At 50.7% G+C, this 18,209-nt stretch overlaps 4 protein-coding genes across 5 annotated transcripts; 2 read left to right on the top strand and 2 right to left on the bottom strand.

The window, feature by feature from the left end:
* Positions 1–3,380: 3,380 nt before the first annotated feature.
* J3458_022428 (uncharacterized protein) lies at positions 3,381–3,835 on the bottom strand. The gene has a single exon (XM_066123012.1). The coding sequence runs from the start codon at positions 3,767–3,769 to the stop codon at positions 3,392–3,394; it is 378 nt and encodes a 125-aa protein (XP_065978454.1). The 5' UTR covers positions 3,770–3,835; the 3' UTR covers positions 3,381–3,391.
* A 529-nt stretch (positions 3,836–4,364) lies between these two features.
* J3458_001155 (uncharacterized protein) lies at positions 4,365–11,763 on the bottom strand. 2 transcript variants are annotated; one of them, XM_066116571.1, is made up of 3 exons: positions 11,381–11,763; positions 6,617–11,236; positions 4,365–6,558 (listed from the first exon to the last, which is right to left on the bottom strand). In XM_066116571.1, the coding sequence occupies exons 2-3, from the start codon at positions 10,840–10,842 to the stop codon at positions 5,718–5,720; spliced, it is 5,067 nt and encodes a 1,688-aa protein (XP_065978453.1). In that variant the 5' UTR covers positions 10,843–11,236; positions 11,381–11,763; the 3' UTR covers positions 4,365–5,717. The 2 variants fall into 2 exon arrangements, with proteins under 2 accessions (XP_065978453.1, XP_065978452.1); XM_066116570.1 differs by lacking the exon at positions 11,381–11,763 and having other exon boundaries at positions 4,881–5,351; positions 5,428–11,309.
* On the top strand, positions 4,536–4,994 carry J3458_001156 (uncharacterized protein; the record flags this gene model as incomplete). Its single annotated transcript, XM_007815308.2, has 2 exons — positions 4,536–4,749; positions 4,804–4,994. The coding sequence occupies 2 exons, from the start codon at positions 4,536–4,538 to the stop codon at positions 4,992–4,994; spliced, it is 405 nt and encodes a 134-aa protein (XP_007813499.2).
* A 3,775-nt stretch (positions 11,764–15,538) lies between the features above and the next one.
* Positions 15,539–17,475, top strand: J3458_001154 (uncharacterized protein; the record flags this gene model as incomplete). The annotated part of the gene is made up of 3 exons (XM_066116569.1): positions 15,539–15,869; positions 15,929–16,268; positions 16,545–17,475. The coding sequence occupies 3 exons, from the start codon at positions 15,539–15,541 to the stop codon at positions 17,473–17,475; spliced, it is 1,602 nt and encodes a 533-aa protein (XP_065978451.1).
* Positions 17,476–18,209: the final 734 nt, after the last annotated feature.

The raw sequence follows: 18,209 nt of genomic DNA, 5'->3' as shown, positions 1-18,209 counted from the left end.
GCATTGCGTCTCTTTCGCCGCGTACAAAGGCTGCGGCTTGCTGGATTATCCTCCCTGAACAAGTCCACTGTTAACCAAGGCCCTCTATGTTCGCCTTCCGTGAACGCTGCCTACCAAGACACTTTGAACTTTTATGTGTGCTCAAGGTGACTTTGTTGGGCTTTCAATCCACCTATGGACTTGATTCCGCCCATTCAGTGAGGGAGAGGGGGAATGAAGCCTACAGTTACCGAGCTCGGGGTACGCGATTTGAACATGTCATCTCTGAACCGATTGGTTTTCATGAATCTCATTTATTCGAGAGCTCACGCCTTCACACCATGGCAGAAAGAAATTCCTAGTATTCGTGAATGCCTGCAGAACTTTGTTTGGCACAACGTAGCATCACTGGCAAGAAGCATCATTGACTGCTGGAGGTGTGGCGAGCGTCGCCATCGCTCGACGAGACTGGGCAACGCGTCCGAAATCTCCCTGGCTTTTTCATCAGACGCAGGAGTTCAATCAAGGACCCAAGAGCTGCATCCATGGCAAATGTCTTGGGGAGAAGGCTGAAAAGAAGGCCATGTCGCTGGCAACTTTGGACGCTGCCGGTCGGGTTTGATCCCCAGAACAAGAACAATGAACCAGAAAGCGGAAAGCATACAAGAATATGGCATGAAGATGTTCAAAGGTGAAGTGTTGAAAGGTCCGCGGCCCCAAAGCCCTTTACGCCATCAAACAATGCAGGTTTGCCCTGCTCCGTTTGAGCCATTCGACTGTTGCCCAACTCAGCCACGGCGAGAACCATCCAAGAAGAAGTTCAAGAGAGTCCGCAGCATCAAAAGCGACGGTTGACATCTGCAGCAGGCAAGTCACCTGCGGTTTTTCCTATTCGATGGATCAACGCGGCATGGCCTGCGTCAACATTGGAGGGCCGTCGTTGAAATACGTCTTTATTCCACGGACTCGTACCTGCCTCGGGAGAACTATCTACCACGCCCATGTCATTTGAGCATTATGCGCTTGATTTTGCGTCGGTAATCACTTTTGCTTCATATTAAGCTTTGACGTTGAACACCAAGCGTACATGGTCGGACGCATTTCCTAGCCTATGTTGCGCACATTGCGCCAACAGACAAAAGCTCAATTCAAGGTGAGAGCCAAAAATCTTCATTGGGCCCGGCCCTTTGCTCGATCCCTGCCTTTCTCTATTCATTCCTTTAAGGGTTTGTGACACGGTAGCTAAAGGGCGCGGCGTTTTGTACAGGTGGACACTTGCTCAAAGAACAATTGGGATGCTTTGACCTGAGAGCCGTCCAAGGGATCAAAAGAAAATATCGGAGCCACCAACGATTTCCCCTGGGTGTGAGAAACGGCTCTGCCAAGTCGACACACTATTTGAACAGCGATGCCTTGCTTGCAACCTGTTGACTTGGCTGTTGTCTGAATTCGACATTGCTGACCAGTTGGCGATGTTGCTGTGATTGTCATCTCTGCCTTGGAGCACTTGTGCTATGCTGCCTTGTAAGTGGTAAATGAAGGCTGTACGAATAATTCAGCTCATAAGCAGTTCAAGGAATGCGGCATATTCATTGATACGCAGTATACTGAGGTTAGCCCATATGGACCTTTGCTATGGTTGCTGAAGTAGGAAGCACTGGTCTCGATCGTGTCGTTACCTAGACTCTTCGAAACACAGGCCCGACGAGAAACTCAATGTTTCAAGTTCAGAAGCCCAAGAGGATTGGGATCTCAAATCGGACGTCAGTGCGCTATTTCTACCCATGTTTTCGAGTATTCGGCACAACGATGGTTCGATCGGAACACTAGCAAGATACCACCCGACACTTCCAATTGTAGCGCTTAGAGACTCAGCACACTGGATTCATTGATCACTGCAAATACTCCACTGACTGCGCTTGTACCCATCACAGGTTTGCATATTGCCATGTCCGTAGTTGTCGGCAAGGAAGCTCTGTAGCGCCAAGTCAGTCACTGGGAATTTCCGAAGAACCGACACGCGATTCAAGGACTGGCCTGTAGCTTTCTTTCTTTAGGGTTAACATGACCTCGTTGGTCTATCTGCAGGTTGCCATGGATGGCACCGTATTCTCACCACAGCACATGGGTCGTCCATACAGAATGTGAATGAAACGGAACTTCCACGAGTCTCGGGCAAGAAACAATGGAGACGTGCGAGAATCTTATTTCTTGTCCTTTTAAGCATACACCTATTGCGGGACGAACCGAAATTGCTGATAATAACAGACACAGGTGTTGGACACGAGGCTCGGAGGTGTACAGGCACTTCCAAAACTGGAACGTGGCGGAGGCTCAGCCGCAATCTCTTTCAAGCCCACGCGCGCTAGGGATTCGGGGACAATGCAGTCGATCCCAGGATTTGTTTAACCGATTCGATGGTCAGTCGCTTGCGGCGCTAAATGTGCGCCCCGTGAACCGCGGGTTGATGGGCGGATGTCGAGCTCAGCACTAAGCCACCGGTTCCTCCTTTGTGACTACCATAGACGACCCATGAAAGAATTTGTGTCATCATATGGTGTCTGGTTAGAACAGGCCTTGGCGCTTAGTGCTGCCAGACGCGAGGGCAGTGCTATGTTGTCTTGATATTTGCAGACCCCGTCGAAGCCCCTGGCTCCTTGATGCCGCTCTTTGGAGACTGACAAGGCGGAACCAGACAGTTTAGCAATCCTCGCTTCCATCATATTCTCGTTTCATACCAACGGCTCTTTCCGTTGCCGAGTTTGGAACTGGGGGTGGCCTCCTGACACAGCGGCCCGTGCTAGCCGCCCGCGCCACCCTCATGGAGACGGGAAACCCTGGAAAGGAGCCATTGTGCAATCAATTCATAGTCGCGTTTAGGCCACAGTTAAGCAGGTAAGAAGGTGTTGGTCTGTGGTGGTGGCCATGTGGTGGCCTCGGGCGGCAGAAAGGTCTCTGGCAACGGCCACAGGTAGAGCAGCAGGGGTTGGAACACACATTGATTGCGATTGACATTGATAGGAGAAGAAAGTCATGGATTTCAAGGGTCACACATCGCCATGTTGCGACCTATAGCATAGGAGGCAGTCTGCTATCTGCGTGTCTGTTAACCTCCTACCATATCAGCAGGACCAAGTCCAGGCAGACCATCTTCAACTGGCGCACGATACGGCCAGCTTCGTAAAGAAGAAGCGTAATGGTGAAGAGCTTTCATTCAAAATGCCATCGGGCTTGCACAGCCGCCAGCGCAGGTCATCTCGCGTCCGGTCCCGTTGCTAGTTCGTCGTTCATTAGAAGCCACCAACGGAGCGCAATGACATTGCCTACCATATAGTACAAATACTTGGCGTCTTTCCCCACTACTGGTTTGGTTAAGGCATGAATTTTATCTTTTCAGTCATCTCCGATGACCTTATCCGCTGGCAGAACGTTGAAGGTCAGGCCTAGGTACTTCCATCTGGGCGATGTAGGTAGTGGGATCAGACACTCGATGGGAATGACTGTCAAGTAGTTGAATCATCGGTCGTTGGTAGTAAACACATGCGACAATGTGCATTTCTTGCCACGTCCTTGGAGAGGTAGCGCCTTGCCGTCCAGCTAGTTCCCAACTTGTTCTCTCACAAAACACCAGACATGTCATCGCAACATGTCTCAGACCCAGTCTCTCCGGAAGCAGAGGTTCATCATCACTGTCGTGCTCATCTCCCCCAAAGCACATGCTGCCAAACAGAGACCGAAAACTACCAGAGCAACATGTCATTGAAGGGGAAATCAAAAACTGCATAAGCATGTGGTAGTCTGCGGCCCTAGTTTTGCGTCCCCGTCAGCCTTGGCCCATGGCTCCCTCGCGCGCATCTGGCCATGCTGACAGGACATGATCCATGATACTAGTCCGACAAGGCCTCCGCCGCAAGCGTGGCCGGCGGGATCGGGGACCCATGTAAGTGACCATGGTAGTTGTCATGTTGAAACGGGCTGTCGATCCTGTCGAGCCCACGGGTTGCCAGTGTCCGTGTTTTCCCAAGTGTCGAGTGCTCAACTTTGCTCCATTCTTCATCAACTAGCTATCTCATCTGCAAAAACGCGCAACAGCTCACCTCAGCGCCAGCAAAAACCCGTCTCGAACATTGCATAACACGCGTAGCCACCAACCAACAAAGATTGCAAGTGGTCGTCCAAACACTTCAAATGGGCGACGACCTCAACCCGTCCAACTCAAGGCCAACGTGTGGTACCACGGTCCGTCCGCCTAGCTCTTCCCCCCCAAAAACACAAACCTCCCAACCCCCCCAGCAGCGACAGAAGGCCGCGTAGACAGCCACGGCAAGGCCACGTTCGAATCCATGCTCCAGAACGTCGACGAGGCCAAGAACAACGGCGACAAGCTCGCCTCTGGGTCAACGTCACGCCCGCCCAGCACTGGCAGTTCATGCCCGCGAACCCCGGCACGCCGTGCGCTCCTCGGTGCGCGGCATCAAGAAACAGCTCACGACGTGCCTCGACAGGGACGAGATTGACGAGCAGCGCACGCAGCCGTGTCTGCTGCCGACTCCCAGATGTGGGATATCACCATGTGGCCCGGCAGCAACAGCACCTACCGCCTGCAGAACGTCCGCAACGGCACCAGCTTCAACATGGACGTGCACATCGGGAACCCGCCGTTTATGAGCAGCGACACCCGACACGAGGAACTACCAGAAGCCGCAGCGCTGGCTGACGACGAGCGTGTCCGACATCAACGACGGCGCGTACTCGACCACCTTCACCGACGTAGGTGCTCTTCGTCATGGCAACGAACTGGAGACGTGCGCTGACCGCAGCAAGATTCCCGCATCAACCGTCACGAGGACCCTCCACTTGACAGCCCAACCGCCGCCCCCAGCATATCCTCTTCGAGCGGTCTGTCGTCCAGTGCCGCCGCGGGCATTGGCGTCGGCGTCGCGCTGGGTGTCATTATCCTTGCAGCAGCGGGCTTCCTCGGCTGGAGACTCGCAGACGAGGCACTTCCAGAGTGAAGCATTCGCTCATCAATGGAGTGGGCAAACGTCCAAATAGCAACACAGGTCAAACCCCAGGCTCGCAGTCGCCATACTATGATGCGAAGACGAATGATCAGGCTCATGAGGTGATGCCCACTCCGGCGCCGCAAGAAGTACCCGGGCAAATACACTTCGTGCTGGATGCCATGTTGGCTGCCACACTGACGGTGGGACAGTCTTGTTGATAGACATCAACGTTTCAAATATGCCGTCTCAACAAACCGAGATGAAAATGGTGCCGAGCCATCAAGGATGGGCTGGGTTGAAGGGTGGCACAAATGGAAGATACCTGAGGGATGATGGATTTGCTGTGGCAATTCTGCTTGTATTTTCCTTTTCGACGTTTCGGTTAGCGCGAGTCCCAGTGCATAAACATACACGGCTTTGCATAGATGTACACATAATTTACAAGTTAAAAACAGCGTCTACGCTGGTATTGTATATTCATGTTGGTGTAGCGCTTTCCCATGCCTATACAAGTCAAACCAAGGTCCATTTATGTTTGCCCAAAGCATATTCATAATCCAGAAACATGAAGGCAGCAGGAAAGAAAAATAAAAAAAGGGGCTTACATCACAACCCATGCGGTATACAACACCCTCGCGCCGTTGCCTCGCTTCACACATGTGGTCTACCGGGTTTCGCAGTAATTAGGCGGAGCTCGAGACCACAGTCATACTTTTTCCCTTTGTATGGTCGTCATCTAGAGCCCATATCTCCAGCAAGATTCATGTGCATAATTGCATCGGCCGTCCAGTCCGTCTCGTCATCCTCTCCCTGGGGGGTGTCCCAAAATTGAAACCCTTCCCTACCGTCCACACCCGGTAGGACCATTCGTTTTTTTGAGGCGTTGGGCTGGTCCTGACTTCTTGATGAGTCCGGCTTCGGCCCAACAGCTGGAGCCTGGTCATCCTTATAGGCCGCCTCACTATTCCGCTGTGCATCGTCAAAATATCCAGGCTGCCCCGCCGAGTTGCGGCTTAAAGTTCCTTGACTATGAGTATCCGATGATACACCCTGGGCGAATCCTGTCGGCGTCACTTGATCGTCATGCGTAACCGTTGATGCGGTGCCAGGAGCCGAAGCGGGTGGCATGTGCGCCATGCGATTCATTTGGACGTCTAGCTCCTCTTGCTCCAAGATCTGCGGTGCATGCTCGACGTTTCGTAAGCTTGATGCGCCAGCAGGTACACCTGAACTGCGGATGCTTCCTGTGGACATTCGATTGGCATCCGCAAGATCGCCAGGGCCACTGCCGCTGCCGGACTCGCCTATGGCGCCTGCGTCGAGGTCGCGAATGGCGAATTGTGCCAGTGTACGCAGCTTGCGCGTGACCCATCCAGCGAGAATCTTGCCGCGCTGCTTCTCACCGAGTCGAGAGCGAGGGAAGTCGCCTTTGCTGACAAATGCCACAATGTCGACGATGATTTGATGCTCATTCAGAATGGCATTGACGATAACAGGCACAATGGACGCCAAGTAAGGCTTTCGACTAACTTCAACCAGAACAACGACAAGGCCGCCAGCCTGGAACACAGCACTATACACTGGATTAGCAGACGAACCAAAAGAGCGTTCTTGCAAATACCCCGACTTACCAGCCACCAGGGACAATGTTCCGGTGGGAACGTTCAACCGAATACTCAATATCCATGGGGAAATGGCTGAGACCGTTGATTTCAAACGTCTCGCCAATGCTGCCTAGCACGAAGAGAACTTGCATATCAACCAAGGCTCCGCCCGGCCCGATAGGCCGGCTCACGTTGTGCAGAAAACCAAGGTCGCCCGTTCGGACGTAGGCTACTCCTGGATCACCGTCAACGGTGCGTCCATCAAATCTTTCAGCATCAAAGGCGTCTTTCGATCCGTAAAAGGACTTGACACAAGCCTCGGAATCAACCCAAATCTCGCCGTATTCTCCGTCGTAGCAATGCATGCGATTCTCTGGATTTACAATTGCAATTTGTGTTGAAACCGGGACCATGCCAGAGTCTTGCACAAGCAGGGCTTTGGGCTCCGCTTCAGGGTCAACAGGGACGACCAATCCTCGTCGAAGCGCTTTAGTGTCGAGCCAGATTTCAATGGGCTCGATACACATGTACGATCTTGATGCAATCATCGGGTTCAGAACATGCGAGTACACCGTATTGATTGCTGTTCTATCAAGCCCAGATGGTGCAAAATGCATTCGCACTTTTTGGAAAACATCGACTCGAGGACGGCTGTCGGAAGTGATCATCATGTTCTTCAACTCGTGCAAGGTAAAGCCTTTCGCGTGCATTGCAGCCATGGCGTGATCCAACATCTGTGGGGTTGCGTACGTATCCTTAATCTTGTATCGTGATAATGTAACAAACAGGGACATGGGATTCTGAGCAAATTCGACAGGAGAGAGTAGGTAGGTCGGTGTGCCAATATAGATACCCATGAGACAGGTATGCACAAAACCAAGTCCCGTAGTACTTCGCACACACCCGAGAACTGGGCGTGTGCTGGTCATTTGACATGTCTCCTTCTGGACCTTGCACATTCCCATGAGGGTATCGTGTCCCAGCTGGACAGCTATTCTCCGCTGGTCTGGCGTCCAGTATGTCCAAATAACCACAGGATATCCTGGGCGAATCCACGCTGGGTCGATTGTCAAGCCCAAGTCACGCAGACCGTTATTTTGCTTGGGTGGTTTGGTGGTGTTGTAGACATTGGGAATGGCAATTTTGAGAATCTGGGCTGACTGCTTGATGTGACTCGAAACAGGCTTGAGCTTGATCAAATGATCCACCTCATGGTTGACAAGTACGGCCTTCACATTGTAATCAGCAACAATGTGGAGGAATGCGGGCACGTCCTCGTTCAAGCGATTCTGGTCCAGAGGTGCCATGGGAATGACGACGGCGCCCAGGTTGATACAAGCATGGACGGCAAAGACGAACTCCTCGGAATGTGTGTACATAAGCACCACATGGTCTCCGGGTCGTACCTTGACCTTATTCTTCAAATACATCGCGACAGCTGCGACCCTTTGATCAAACTTGCGCCAAGTGATGCCCTTGCCTTCTCTACCTCGACCATCAATCGTACAATACGAGAGCTCTTCTGGTTGACGGGCCACTCGCCACTGAATAAGATCTGTGATGCAGGAAAAATTGTTGAGTGGAGTGGATGTTCGGTCATCAATGACAACTTCCCTTCGGTCGATACCCGAATATTGTTTATCTGCTGGGGCTAGAATATTGGCTCGCGATTCGGACGCAATTTGGGACCAAATGCCGCCTATTGGGTCAACACCAATAGGCAAGTTAAGCACGGCATGCTCAACTCCAAATTTGACATGGACACAGGGTAGATTGCCCAGGTCGTATTCTCGGCGGCACAGCATGTTTCCAATCTCGCGTCTACCATTCTTGATAACACGTGGTAAAGAGTTGGGAGCAGTGATCATAACACAGTAGAGTCTGAGATGATGTTCTTCCATCAATACTTCCATGCACCTCTCGGCCAGAGAATCAAGCAACGCGGTATCGGGTTGCCGGGGAGGGCCTCCCGATGTAAGGGGAGCAGTGGACGCGGCCGCCGATTCCACTACAACCACGGGCAAGTGTTCGTCGTTGACAAAGACATCAAAGGCAGAGCAGTCATAAATCTTTGGGACATTTTTGACGATGCTCACAACCATGTGCTGCACAAAGAAGTATCGATACTCGGCTATCTCGTGGCCGTGTTCCACCCACTCCACCTTCTGCCGAATGCGATCTTCATAGAGTCCCAAAATAAAGATTTTGCCTTCGATGACGGTTCCAAGAAGGCCGGTTCGCAGAAATTCGGGTTCCACAGGGGTTGGTGTGGGTTCTCCTGGTTCAAACTTGTATGGTCGCGCGTGGAAAATAAGCTCAGTATTCTTTGGTTGAGCCCAAAACCCACCAGACAAGGAAGGCGAGTCTACCCAGATCTCACCAACCGTATGGGGAGAGGCGAGGAGACCGGTTTCTGGGTCAACAACAGCAAGGGTAGCATCTGGTATAGGATACCCAAATGTGCCGACTCTCACCATGCCCGGTTCGTTCGGCGCCTTTTTGCCCACCTCATCGCCATATGCCATAACCACTACTTCGTTTGTTTTAAGAGCCTCGCGATCTAGGAGTACCTCATTCATTTCTGTGTTACCGGCATTCTTTTCCGTTGTTGTTGTGGTGCCGCCGCCCAGCAAGCTACCAAATCCGTTTGGGGGCACGGGTTTAGCAGTTTTGCCGTCATCATCCGAATCTGACTCTGAGGTTGTCTCGTGTTCTAGCTTGAGCGGTACACCCATACGTTCTTCGCCCCCCAACCAATCTCTCACACTTACCACCATTCCGCCGTGCTCCGGAAGGCACAGCATAGGTGCAACAACCTGTCGAGCCCTGGCATTTCTAAGTGGGCGCAACCATCTGTCGGCCAAAACCTCGTGGAACTCTCCGTCAACGGTGAGGGTATCAATTAAGCAGAGTTTGACAGCCTGGAAGTTGGGTTCCATTCCCTTTTTGAAATTTCGTGTCGTCATAGGGTCTTGCTGGTAATTATATGCCGCTCGCTTCAAGCCAGGGTAGTCTGCCACCATGACTGTCGCTTTGTATCTTGAAATGAGATGCGCGTAAAGGCCGGGTACATCCACGGCTTTGTTGTCAAACCAAACAGTTGTATGGCCGCCGTAGACTGTCAACAAAACCCCAAGGATCATGCCAATACCTTGACGAGGTTCCAAATAGGAGAGCAAAATTTCGCTACCAGCCTTCCTGTTGCCAATAAGAAGGCCATTTTTATCTCTTAAGGACGGGTTGAAGGTGTCACCTGGCCCGTTGCCTGGAATCGTCGATAAAATTGCGCTCAAGCACGCCATCTGATGCATGATAGTGCGATGGCTCAGCACGACGCCTCTCAAGTCTCCAGTGGGTGCCCTAGAAAATTCAATATATGCCAAATCAGGGACTGAGAGTGCGGGTACATCTTCCTTCTTTTTAGGATGATAACTTCCAAACTCATTCGTCTTCCACCACTCGACTCCCTTTGGCCACGTCAGTTTCTGCGTCGTGATGTCTCTCTGGAATGCCTTTAGGTTGTTATCTGTCGTCAAGGCAAGGTGTGCCTGTGTCGAAGTCAGAATGTAGTTGAGTCGTTGATAGTCTTGCAAATCGTTGATTGGCACGGCAACTACGCCTGCAATGAAGCAACCCATTAAGGCAATGGCAAAATCAATGATTTCACTATCACGGTACACAAGAGCAACTCGGTCGCCACGGTACAGCGAGCTCTTATCCCTTATGACTTGAGCAACCTTTTCTGCCCTAGAGGCAAGTTTGTCCCAAGTAATGGATGCGATTTCCTTGCCCTTGCTGTCGAGGACCCAGTACGCCGGCACCTTGGCAGTAGTGCGAGCGCGGTGTCGCAAGACAGCAGCCAGGTTGTCAAAACGGGACATGGTGATGTTGGCGTCGTGTGGGTCATGAATAGCAAATGGTACCTCTCGGGGCTCAAGTGGCTGCAAATATTCTAATATTTCTGGCGGTGGAAGGTCGTTCGCCGTGAGCATGGGAGGAGCCATGGCAGCTGTGGGAGAGAAAGCCTCCCCGGATGAATACCTATGGGATGCCCCGTACTCTCCTCCAGACGGAGTCTGGTCGTAATGCTGCTGACCGGCAAAGTCCGAGAAGTAGCCTTGGGAATCCTGCAATGTTCGAGTTCTGCCATCGAATTGTGGCTGGTGGTGTAGATGGTGGTGGTGCTGTTGATGGCCTGCACCCATGTAGGCACCTTGCTGGTCTGGATTGAAAGCATAATCCCTGGATACCATCGTTCCGCTCCGAGAAGGATCGTCGCTAGATGCAGTCGCAGCCGTGATGAAAAGTGAATCGCGCTGCAGAGGAACAGAGCGCTCTGCTACGGGGCCGCCGGGGCGAAGGAGGCTGGCGGGTGGTGTCTCGGCGACTTGTGAAGTTGTTGAAGGAGCGCCGTAGCCCGAACTCGGTCGGTAAATTGGAGACCCAGGGTCAGAGCCATTTTCCCTCACTGCATTATAAGCAGAGGCTCGATGACCGTCATAAATTGAATGGGGCGGGTTGTCATCAGTTTGCTGAATTCGCAACCCGGATCGAGGCGGCGGCTCGTGGATGGTAGGTGCGAGAGCTGGCGCGCTGGGTTCGCCATAGCCATACTGAGAGAGCAATAGCGTGCGTTTCTTTTGGTAGCTAGAGGCGAGGAGAAAAATGTTAGTATGAACAGGAGATTGTGGAGGCGGTCGACATTGCCGATAGATCAGGGCATCATGGGCCATGGCATCCTGTTGGGCTCCAAGGTCCCTAGGGTCCAGGGAATGGTCAGGATTCGCTTACCCTTTCTCCGTAATGTCCCCTTCCTGTGAACGAAGACGTTTTGGTCAGCAAAATAGCATCTCCAGGGGGTAAAGGACAGATGAAGCGTCGAGGAGCGAGTCTTTGTCGCGCTTACCTCTAACTCGCGTTGCAAGTCGTCGAGTTTGGCCTGAAGCTCGGGGTGGAAATCGGCCATAGCGGGCGGAGCTCCTTGGGCCTTGCGCCGGTCGGAAAAGCTAGGATGATAGCAATTCGTCGAGTTGAAGCGACTAGTTATACATAATTTGGCGCAACGGCCATGTCCAAAAAAACGATGGTGATGCTGGATGTGCGGTTGAGCGAGTTGGTGGGTTGCGAGCCAAAAAGATCAACCGCCAGTCTCGTGACGTAGTAGGCCAGGGACGCTGACCGTTTGAGTGGAAGAGCAAGTGGCACTGCGAAGTGGCGGAAAGAAATGAGCGGGCAGGTGTGCAAGTGGTCAAACGGGCAGGAACGACTAGCGGCGTTGCTAGCCGAAGGCGGGCCCGAACCCAGTTCTTGGCTCAACAGGGAAAGGAGCGACACCAAAAACGAGGCCAAGAGGCTCGTTGGCGGCATTGACGTTTGGGCCTCGAGAACACGGGGTCCCAACCGTCTGCCGGTGTCTTTGGCGGGTTGATTGGCGGGGCTTGCAGATAGAACACGAAGACCAGACGGATGTCGGGCTCGTCACACCAACACCAACTTACGAGCCATGTCACAGCCCGCGAACTGTTCCCGAGTCTGACACCCACGTCGTGTAGCAGCCAGAAAGCGAGAATTGGACGGAGTAATTTGTACGCTGTGCGACAACACCAGCGGATACGACACTTTCAAGTGTCTGCAGAACCATAGACTGGCCGGTTCATACTCGTCCCGAGGTCTTATTACTCCAGCATGTCTACATTGCAGCATCTGCCTACGGAGTACTGGTGCAGGCAGACAATATGGCTGTGGTTACCCCTATGCTGAGATGACCTCGTCCCATTCTATCCGCACGCCTGTTCTTATACTTAGCTCTTCTTATCCTTTCATAATATGGCATGTCTTTCCCATTGATCATCCTTCTTTCCAATGAGTCCACCCCTCCTCAACCCAAAGAAACAAATTACAGCTACTCCCGCCGCGCTAACAAAAATAGTCCAAAAGGCAGCTCGGAGGCCACCCATCAAAGCAATTCTACTGTCCTTGGAGCCTGAGTGCTCGGTTACTGACGCAGCAATAGCTGCAGTCACAGCAAGGCCGACCGAGTTTCCAAATTGTGACACCTCACCAAAAGACCCCGCCTGCTAGAGATTGCGTGTCGACAGGGAATGCATCGGATATGATGAGATTTGATGCTGTGAAGAGTACAGCATCATTGGCGCCTCAGCGTCGGATTACTTCATCGCAATAATAATAGCAGGAATGCAGACTGAAACCTACAGTCCGGGTTGACAGGGGACAGAAACAATGCCCAAAATGGGGCATACCAGTAATTTTCGCCAACCTTGACAGTAGCCATCAGAGCCGGAGCTACCACGGTGACCAAAGCAGAAAGCACCGCAAGAGTCTGCACTTGAACTCGCAAATAAGATATGCCGTAGCCGCATTGACGCATATTCCCATGGTAATGTGAGGGAGGAAACGAATGGAGCTTTGCAAAGCCGGCAGGCCTTCTACTTGCTGAAAGCTATTCCTCCTGTTAGCTGAATCCCTCGGCATCTCCCGTGACGCTTGGCTTTTGGCCTTACTAGAGAGTTGTAAAATGCTCAATCCCATTCAAGCCGCCCAGCAAAAAAAGACTGACAGGCAACTCGTGGTAAACGCAGCATTCTTCCACAATCTATTCGGAATCAACGCCGGTCGTTCCCTGTTCGTCTGGTAGTTCATCCACAGGGGGAATACAATAGCAGAATCACCAAAACTGCTAGGCAAGTAATGGTTCCGGAGCCCTTGATGCTCGCATAAGACGTTGTGATTGTCGCCAAGACATACAACAGCAATCAACAGCAATCCCAAAGCAGCACTCATGATGGCCGCACCCGCCCAATCTATGTCCTCCGCCAGCCATTTCGTCTACGTCTTCTCGCCTCTCGGCTTCACGTCTGGAAGGGATCAAATAGAGGCTGTCGAAAGGACAAAATTGATAATAGCCACCATGTTACATGCCCACCGCCAACCAATCGAGTCCGTAAAAATGCCGCCGAGCACCAACCCCAGTGCATAGCCAAGCGGTTGTCCCATGTCCTTCATAGCGAAGGCTACATTCTCCAAGCCCCCTTAGGAAACGTAATAGTAGTGAGACTCACAGCCGTGGGTAAACACATGAATATGGCGACACCCAAGAAGGTTCGAAACAGAATGACTTGGAGACCAGTATTAGCCAGGCCCAATGCAATGGTAAAAACAACAAAGAGATAACTTCCAGTTATCCACACAATTTTGGCCCTAATTGCGTCCGCAGCTGCGCCAAAGATAAGAAGAAGACAACCCGCCGCAAGGGCTTAGACTGCTGCCGGCCATAGGATCAAAGCATCGGAGAGGCCAGCATTTGACGCAATTCGGGGCAGGGCGGCAATCAGGATACCGGAGCCCATAGTATTGAGGAAACCAATGCCTGCAAGGGTTACGATGACGGTATGCCTTTGATTTTGGACACTGATGTCGTGTTCGGCGACGTGAGCGGTATGTTGTCAACGGTTGGGGGATTGGCTGGCAAAAAATCTGGTGGTGCTGGCACCCGACAAGGCTTCATCTTATCTTTGCATATTTCTGATCCCTCCAACTGGCGTGACCAGGTGGAAAGTTTCTTGTGAACCCCCTGTGTACCCTTGCTCTTGACAGGTTGAGCAGTTTGTCCCCCCCCCCCCCCCCCCCCCCCGACAGAAGCTCTTCGGGGCATTTCCAAGCATAATGTCTCACAGCAGCACGAACGGGAAAGCCTCACATATCGTATGGTTTCGCTGAAGCTTTTCTGTGCATCTGAAGCAATTCATGGAGGCGATCAACAACGGACGCAAATATAACGGATACATGGAGTAAATGGTGAGGTTTCCGGCCTTGAGACTTGAGTGAAGTTGGTCTTGGACTCCAAGTAAGCCAGGTCTCGTAAAGTGTCCACTCTTTTGTGTTCGTGAAGGCGGCTTGACCTGTTGCGACCAACAACCACAGCCGTCGGCGGAGCATGGTATAAGCATTGTGCGAGGAGATAAGCATACTTGAGTAGTCAACCAGGCAGCGTATCAGGGCTGTGCATTGGTGTTCACTCAGCGACTGGAAGCCCCTTATATCCAGAAATTGAAATGGCCTAACCGAGACTACGCCGTGGAGCTAAAACGCCAACAGAGAGCTCAGGTGATCGTGTTCAAGGTTGTTTAGAGAGGTGTGGGGTTTTCCTGACAGTTTTCGAAGTGCTTCTTGATGTAACACGTTTACAATTTGAATGGCGGAGTTGGTCGGGAAGATGGGTCGTGAGCAGGTTAAAGAAAGACCTGATGGCTTTATAACAGGCGCCGTAATAGACGAATACGCCTTGCTAGAACTGTTGCAATGTTAGCTTGAATGGCGGAAGTCACCATTTCTACACCGAGGTTTTTTTATTTTTTATCTTTTATTTTTATTTTTTTGTTTTCGTGGACGAGACTACTGGATGTAGAGAGGTCAAAAACAGTAATAACACAACAGATGCTATATTGAGAAGTCATGATGAAAAAAGGAAGAAAAACACTCTGGGTTGACAGAGCTGGTGGAGGAACTTCACCTCAAGCCTGGCGGTCACCAACTTGTGATAGGCAAGGAGAGGATTTTTGGAGTTGGTTCCCGCAGAGCTGGAGCTGCCAGTTGACCAGTTGACTAGACATTAGCTGCCAGCTGTCAGCCTTCGTCAACAGGCCGGTGGTGTGCCCGCGGTAAAGTATAAAGCATCTCGAGGCTTCCGCTCAAATGTTTCTTCCTCTTTTATTCACCACACCCGATTTTTCAAACACACTCACGCTCTTGCCCTTCAGCACACCCGCACGTATTTCGACTGCTTACATCTTTCTAAGCCAAGTCGCACCTTGTACTCTCCCACAAGCACATCACCATCATTCCCTCATTTTTCCTTTATACTACTCATCTGGATTTCAACTTGAAACACTGGGTGACTTCCCTTGGAGCCTCGCCAACTCGTCTCTCACAATGGAGAGCCAGCCTCAGAATCAAGATCTATTCGACAACATGGATGGCGTTGATCCCCCCATCGAAGGCACAATTGTTGAATGCATGGTAAATCATGTGTTCCTACCACTTGGGCTTCCCAACAGGCCAGACAAAGAGCCATGCGATAGCCATCTCCTTGACTTGTTTTTATCGTCGGCAAAAGAATTTGTTTCGCTCTGCAATAACAGCGAGCAAAGCAAGGTAAATCAGCTAATAATTGCTCTTCAAGACTTTCAAAACATTCGAAAAGAAGACGGAAGCCTCCATAGCGAAAACCTTCGCACAGCATCACAGCAAGTCATAGGACAGGGTAAGTGTCGAGTCCTCTTCCCATCTCGTCTGGAACTTTTGGTCTCACCATGCATGTAGGGACATCGTATCTGCCTATTTATGTTCAAGCTCAAAATGCTGGGATCCTGTTACATCGACAAGGAGCGAACACGATTTTCGATCTTTGGGGGTCTACTCCGGACGATGAGACAATCGTCGAAGCGCCCGGCCGCATTGTCCGACACTTTCCTGAATGTTCAGCCTCTATTCCCACTGACGATGTAAACACTTATGACTTTCTTGACTTCATCTCCTCAGCACTGGCAAGGATGAGTTGGGAAGGTATAACAAGCTCTCAAAGCCATGGGTTTCGAGAAGTTGCTGCCGCCAGCCAAGACGTCCCTTCCCCAACAAACATAACCGAACTGCTATATATCGAGTTAGTTAATAAGGGGACACAATCACAGGATCACAGAATTTGTAAACACACTAGAGAAGAGGTAATAGGCACAAATGGCGCCAACCAATGTTGGAGACGCTCACCCTTCTGGCTTTTCTTACGTGTTACTTCTCAGTTAATCTTGAGCCGGCAAGATGGGAAGTCCATCTTATATAAAAAGTTTATAATATTCTTCATGTCTCGAGCTTTAGAGAAAGCTTGCGAAGGAGGGTTACAAAGTGAAACTATTCACTGCATCTATTCTAAAATTTGCAGACGTAAGCAAAAACTTGAGCTTACTGAAGATGAGAAGTGGATGGATGCAGCCACGGTCGTTTTGAAAAACGCAGAAGAGGTATTGATGCAAAACTGGCAGAAAACGATTAAGAGACATCAAATCTCTCTGGAAATTTCGCCAGTTAGCCCATCAGCAATCGAAGCAGATGCACTTTTCGACATCCCTGGTCTGAACTTGTTTGTCAATAGCATTACTCACCGTCAAAGTGCAGCGACGAGCGACTCATACAACCCAGTGTCGCAACTGCGATTAACAGATAAAAACACTTTTGCGTCGCTTGCGCTTGCGGAAGAAGCAAAGGAGTATACCATCTTCTATATATTTGCATTTGAGCATTGGATAGATAAGCACCTGGATATCTGGCTTAAAAATCATGGTACAGGAGGAGACGCCTGCAACACAATCAAAAATCGAGCGTTTCAGTACTTCAAGATTGCAAGGAAGGCCTACGAGAATAACCCGAAAGAAAATTCAGCCATGTTGCTTAGGATTCTTATGCTCTGGGTTGCTTGCGATAAAATAGCGGCAGCGGATACGCCGGAATTGAAATGCTGCAAGCCTCCAGTTCCTCATAACATATGGTCTTCACTTTTACTGAGCTCCAAAACGGATATTGAGCAGTTAAAAAAGGCAGAAGGCTATCTCAAATACCGACAGGAACATTCTCAATATGGGACTTCTGTGTTCGAAGACCTTGGCGGAAAACCGTCGTTTGCGGTGAAAGCCTTTGAGAACGATCCGAATTGCAAGAAATTACTCAAAGATCTCATAAAATACGACAAGGATAAAGAAAGTGAAAAGATTGAAGAGCTTGATCAGCAGATTGAGGATTACAGCCGACTGATGCAAGAGTATCATGATGGTCATTGTGATGCTGGCTGTGAGGAAGCGTCTGATTCGGAAGATTAGGATGCTCCAAAGACTGACGACCCTTGCGCCAGATGCCAAAGCAAAAGACAGGCAATGGAACTGAAGATTGAGATATACGAAAAGATACTACCGAAAGAAGAATCAGAGAAGAAGAAGTTGGTATTTGAACTCCTAGCACCACAGTCATATTTGGCTTGGAGGGACTTCACCATATTTTTTCTCACGGATGTTCTAGTCAAGAAGACCGATACTACCAATAACACAACCAAGAAAGTGCTTCCGATATCCAATCATTTTAATAATCTGCAACATACTCCTGGAACTAAAAAATGGCTTTCGAAGGTTCAACAAACCCCGAACGATTCCCGAGTTGTGCTGTCAAGTGCATCAGAGCCCAAAACGACGATAATAAAATTACGTCCGGATCTAACAAAAGACAATATTCTTATAGATCACACGCATAAATGGGAATACTTTGACATATCTACCGGTTCAGTCATTGCCGAATTCCCAGCTCCCACTCTCGTTAAGCGCTGCACTGTTCAGCTGCCCTATTCAGTTGCATCTCTGCAACGTTTTGTTACTCCATCCACGCAGCAAAGCCAAGGACAACTGGCCAACTCCGCCATAAGTGACTTGCAAGAATGCCCTGCCCATATCTCGCAGGAGGAGTTTAGATCGCTTGCTTTAGCTCCCCTAGGCCACCATACACGGTGGACTAACATCTTAAGACAGTTGGCCAGCCCCACGGTTGATTTCAAAAGACCAGAGAC

The sequence above is a fragment of the Metarhizium acridum genome, assembly GCF_019434415.1.
Source record: "Metarhizium acridum strain ARSEF 324 chromosome Unknown scaffold_1, whole genome shotgun sequence".
Lineage (NCBI taxonomy): Eukaryota > Fungi > Ascomycota > Sordariomycetes > Hypocreales > Clavicipitaceae > Metarhizium > Metarhizium acridum.
Note: the sequence above shows the minus strand (reverse complement) of the source record. Positions and strands in the feature narration are given on the sequence as shown.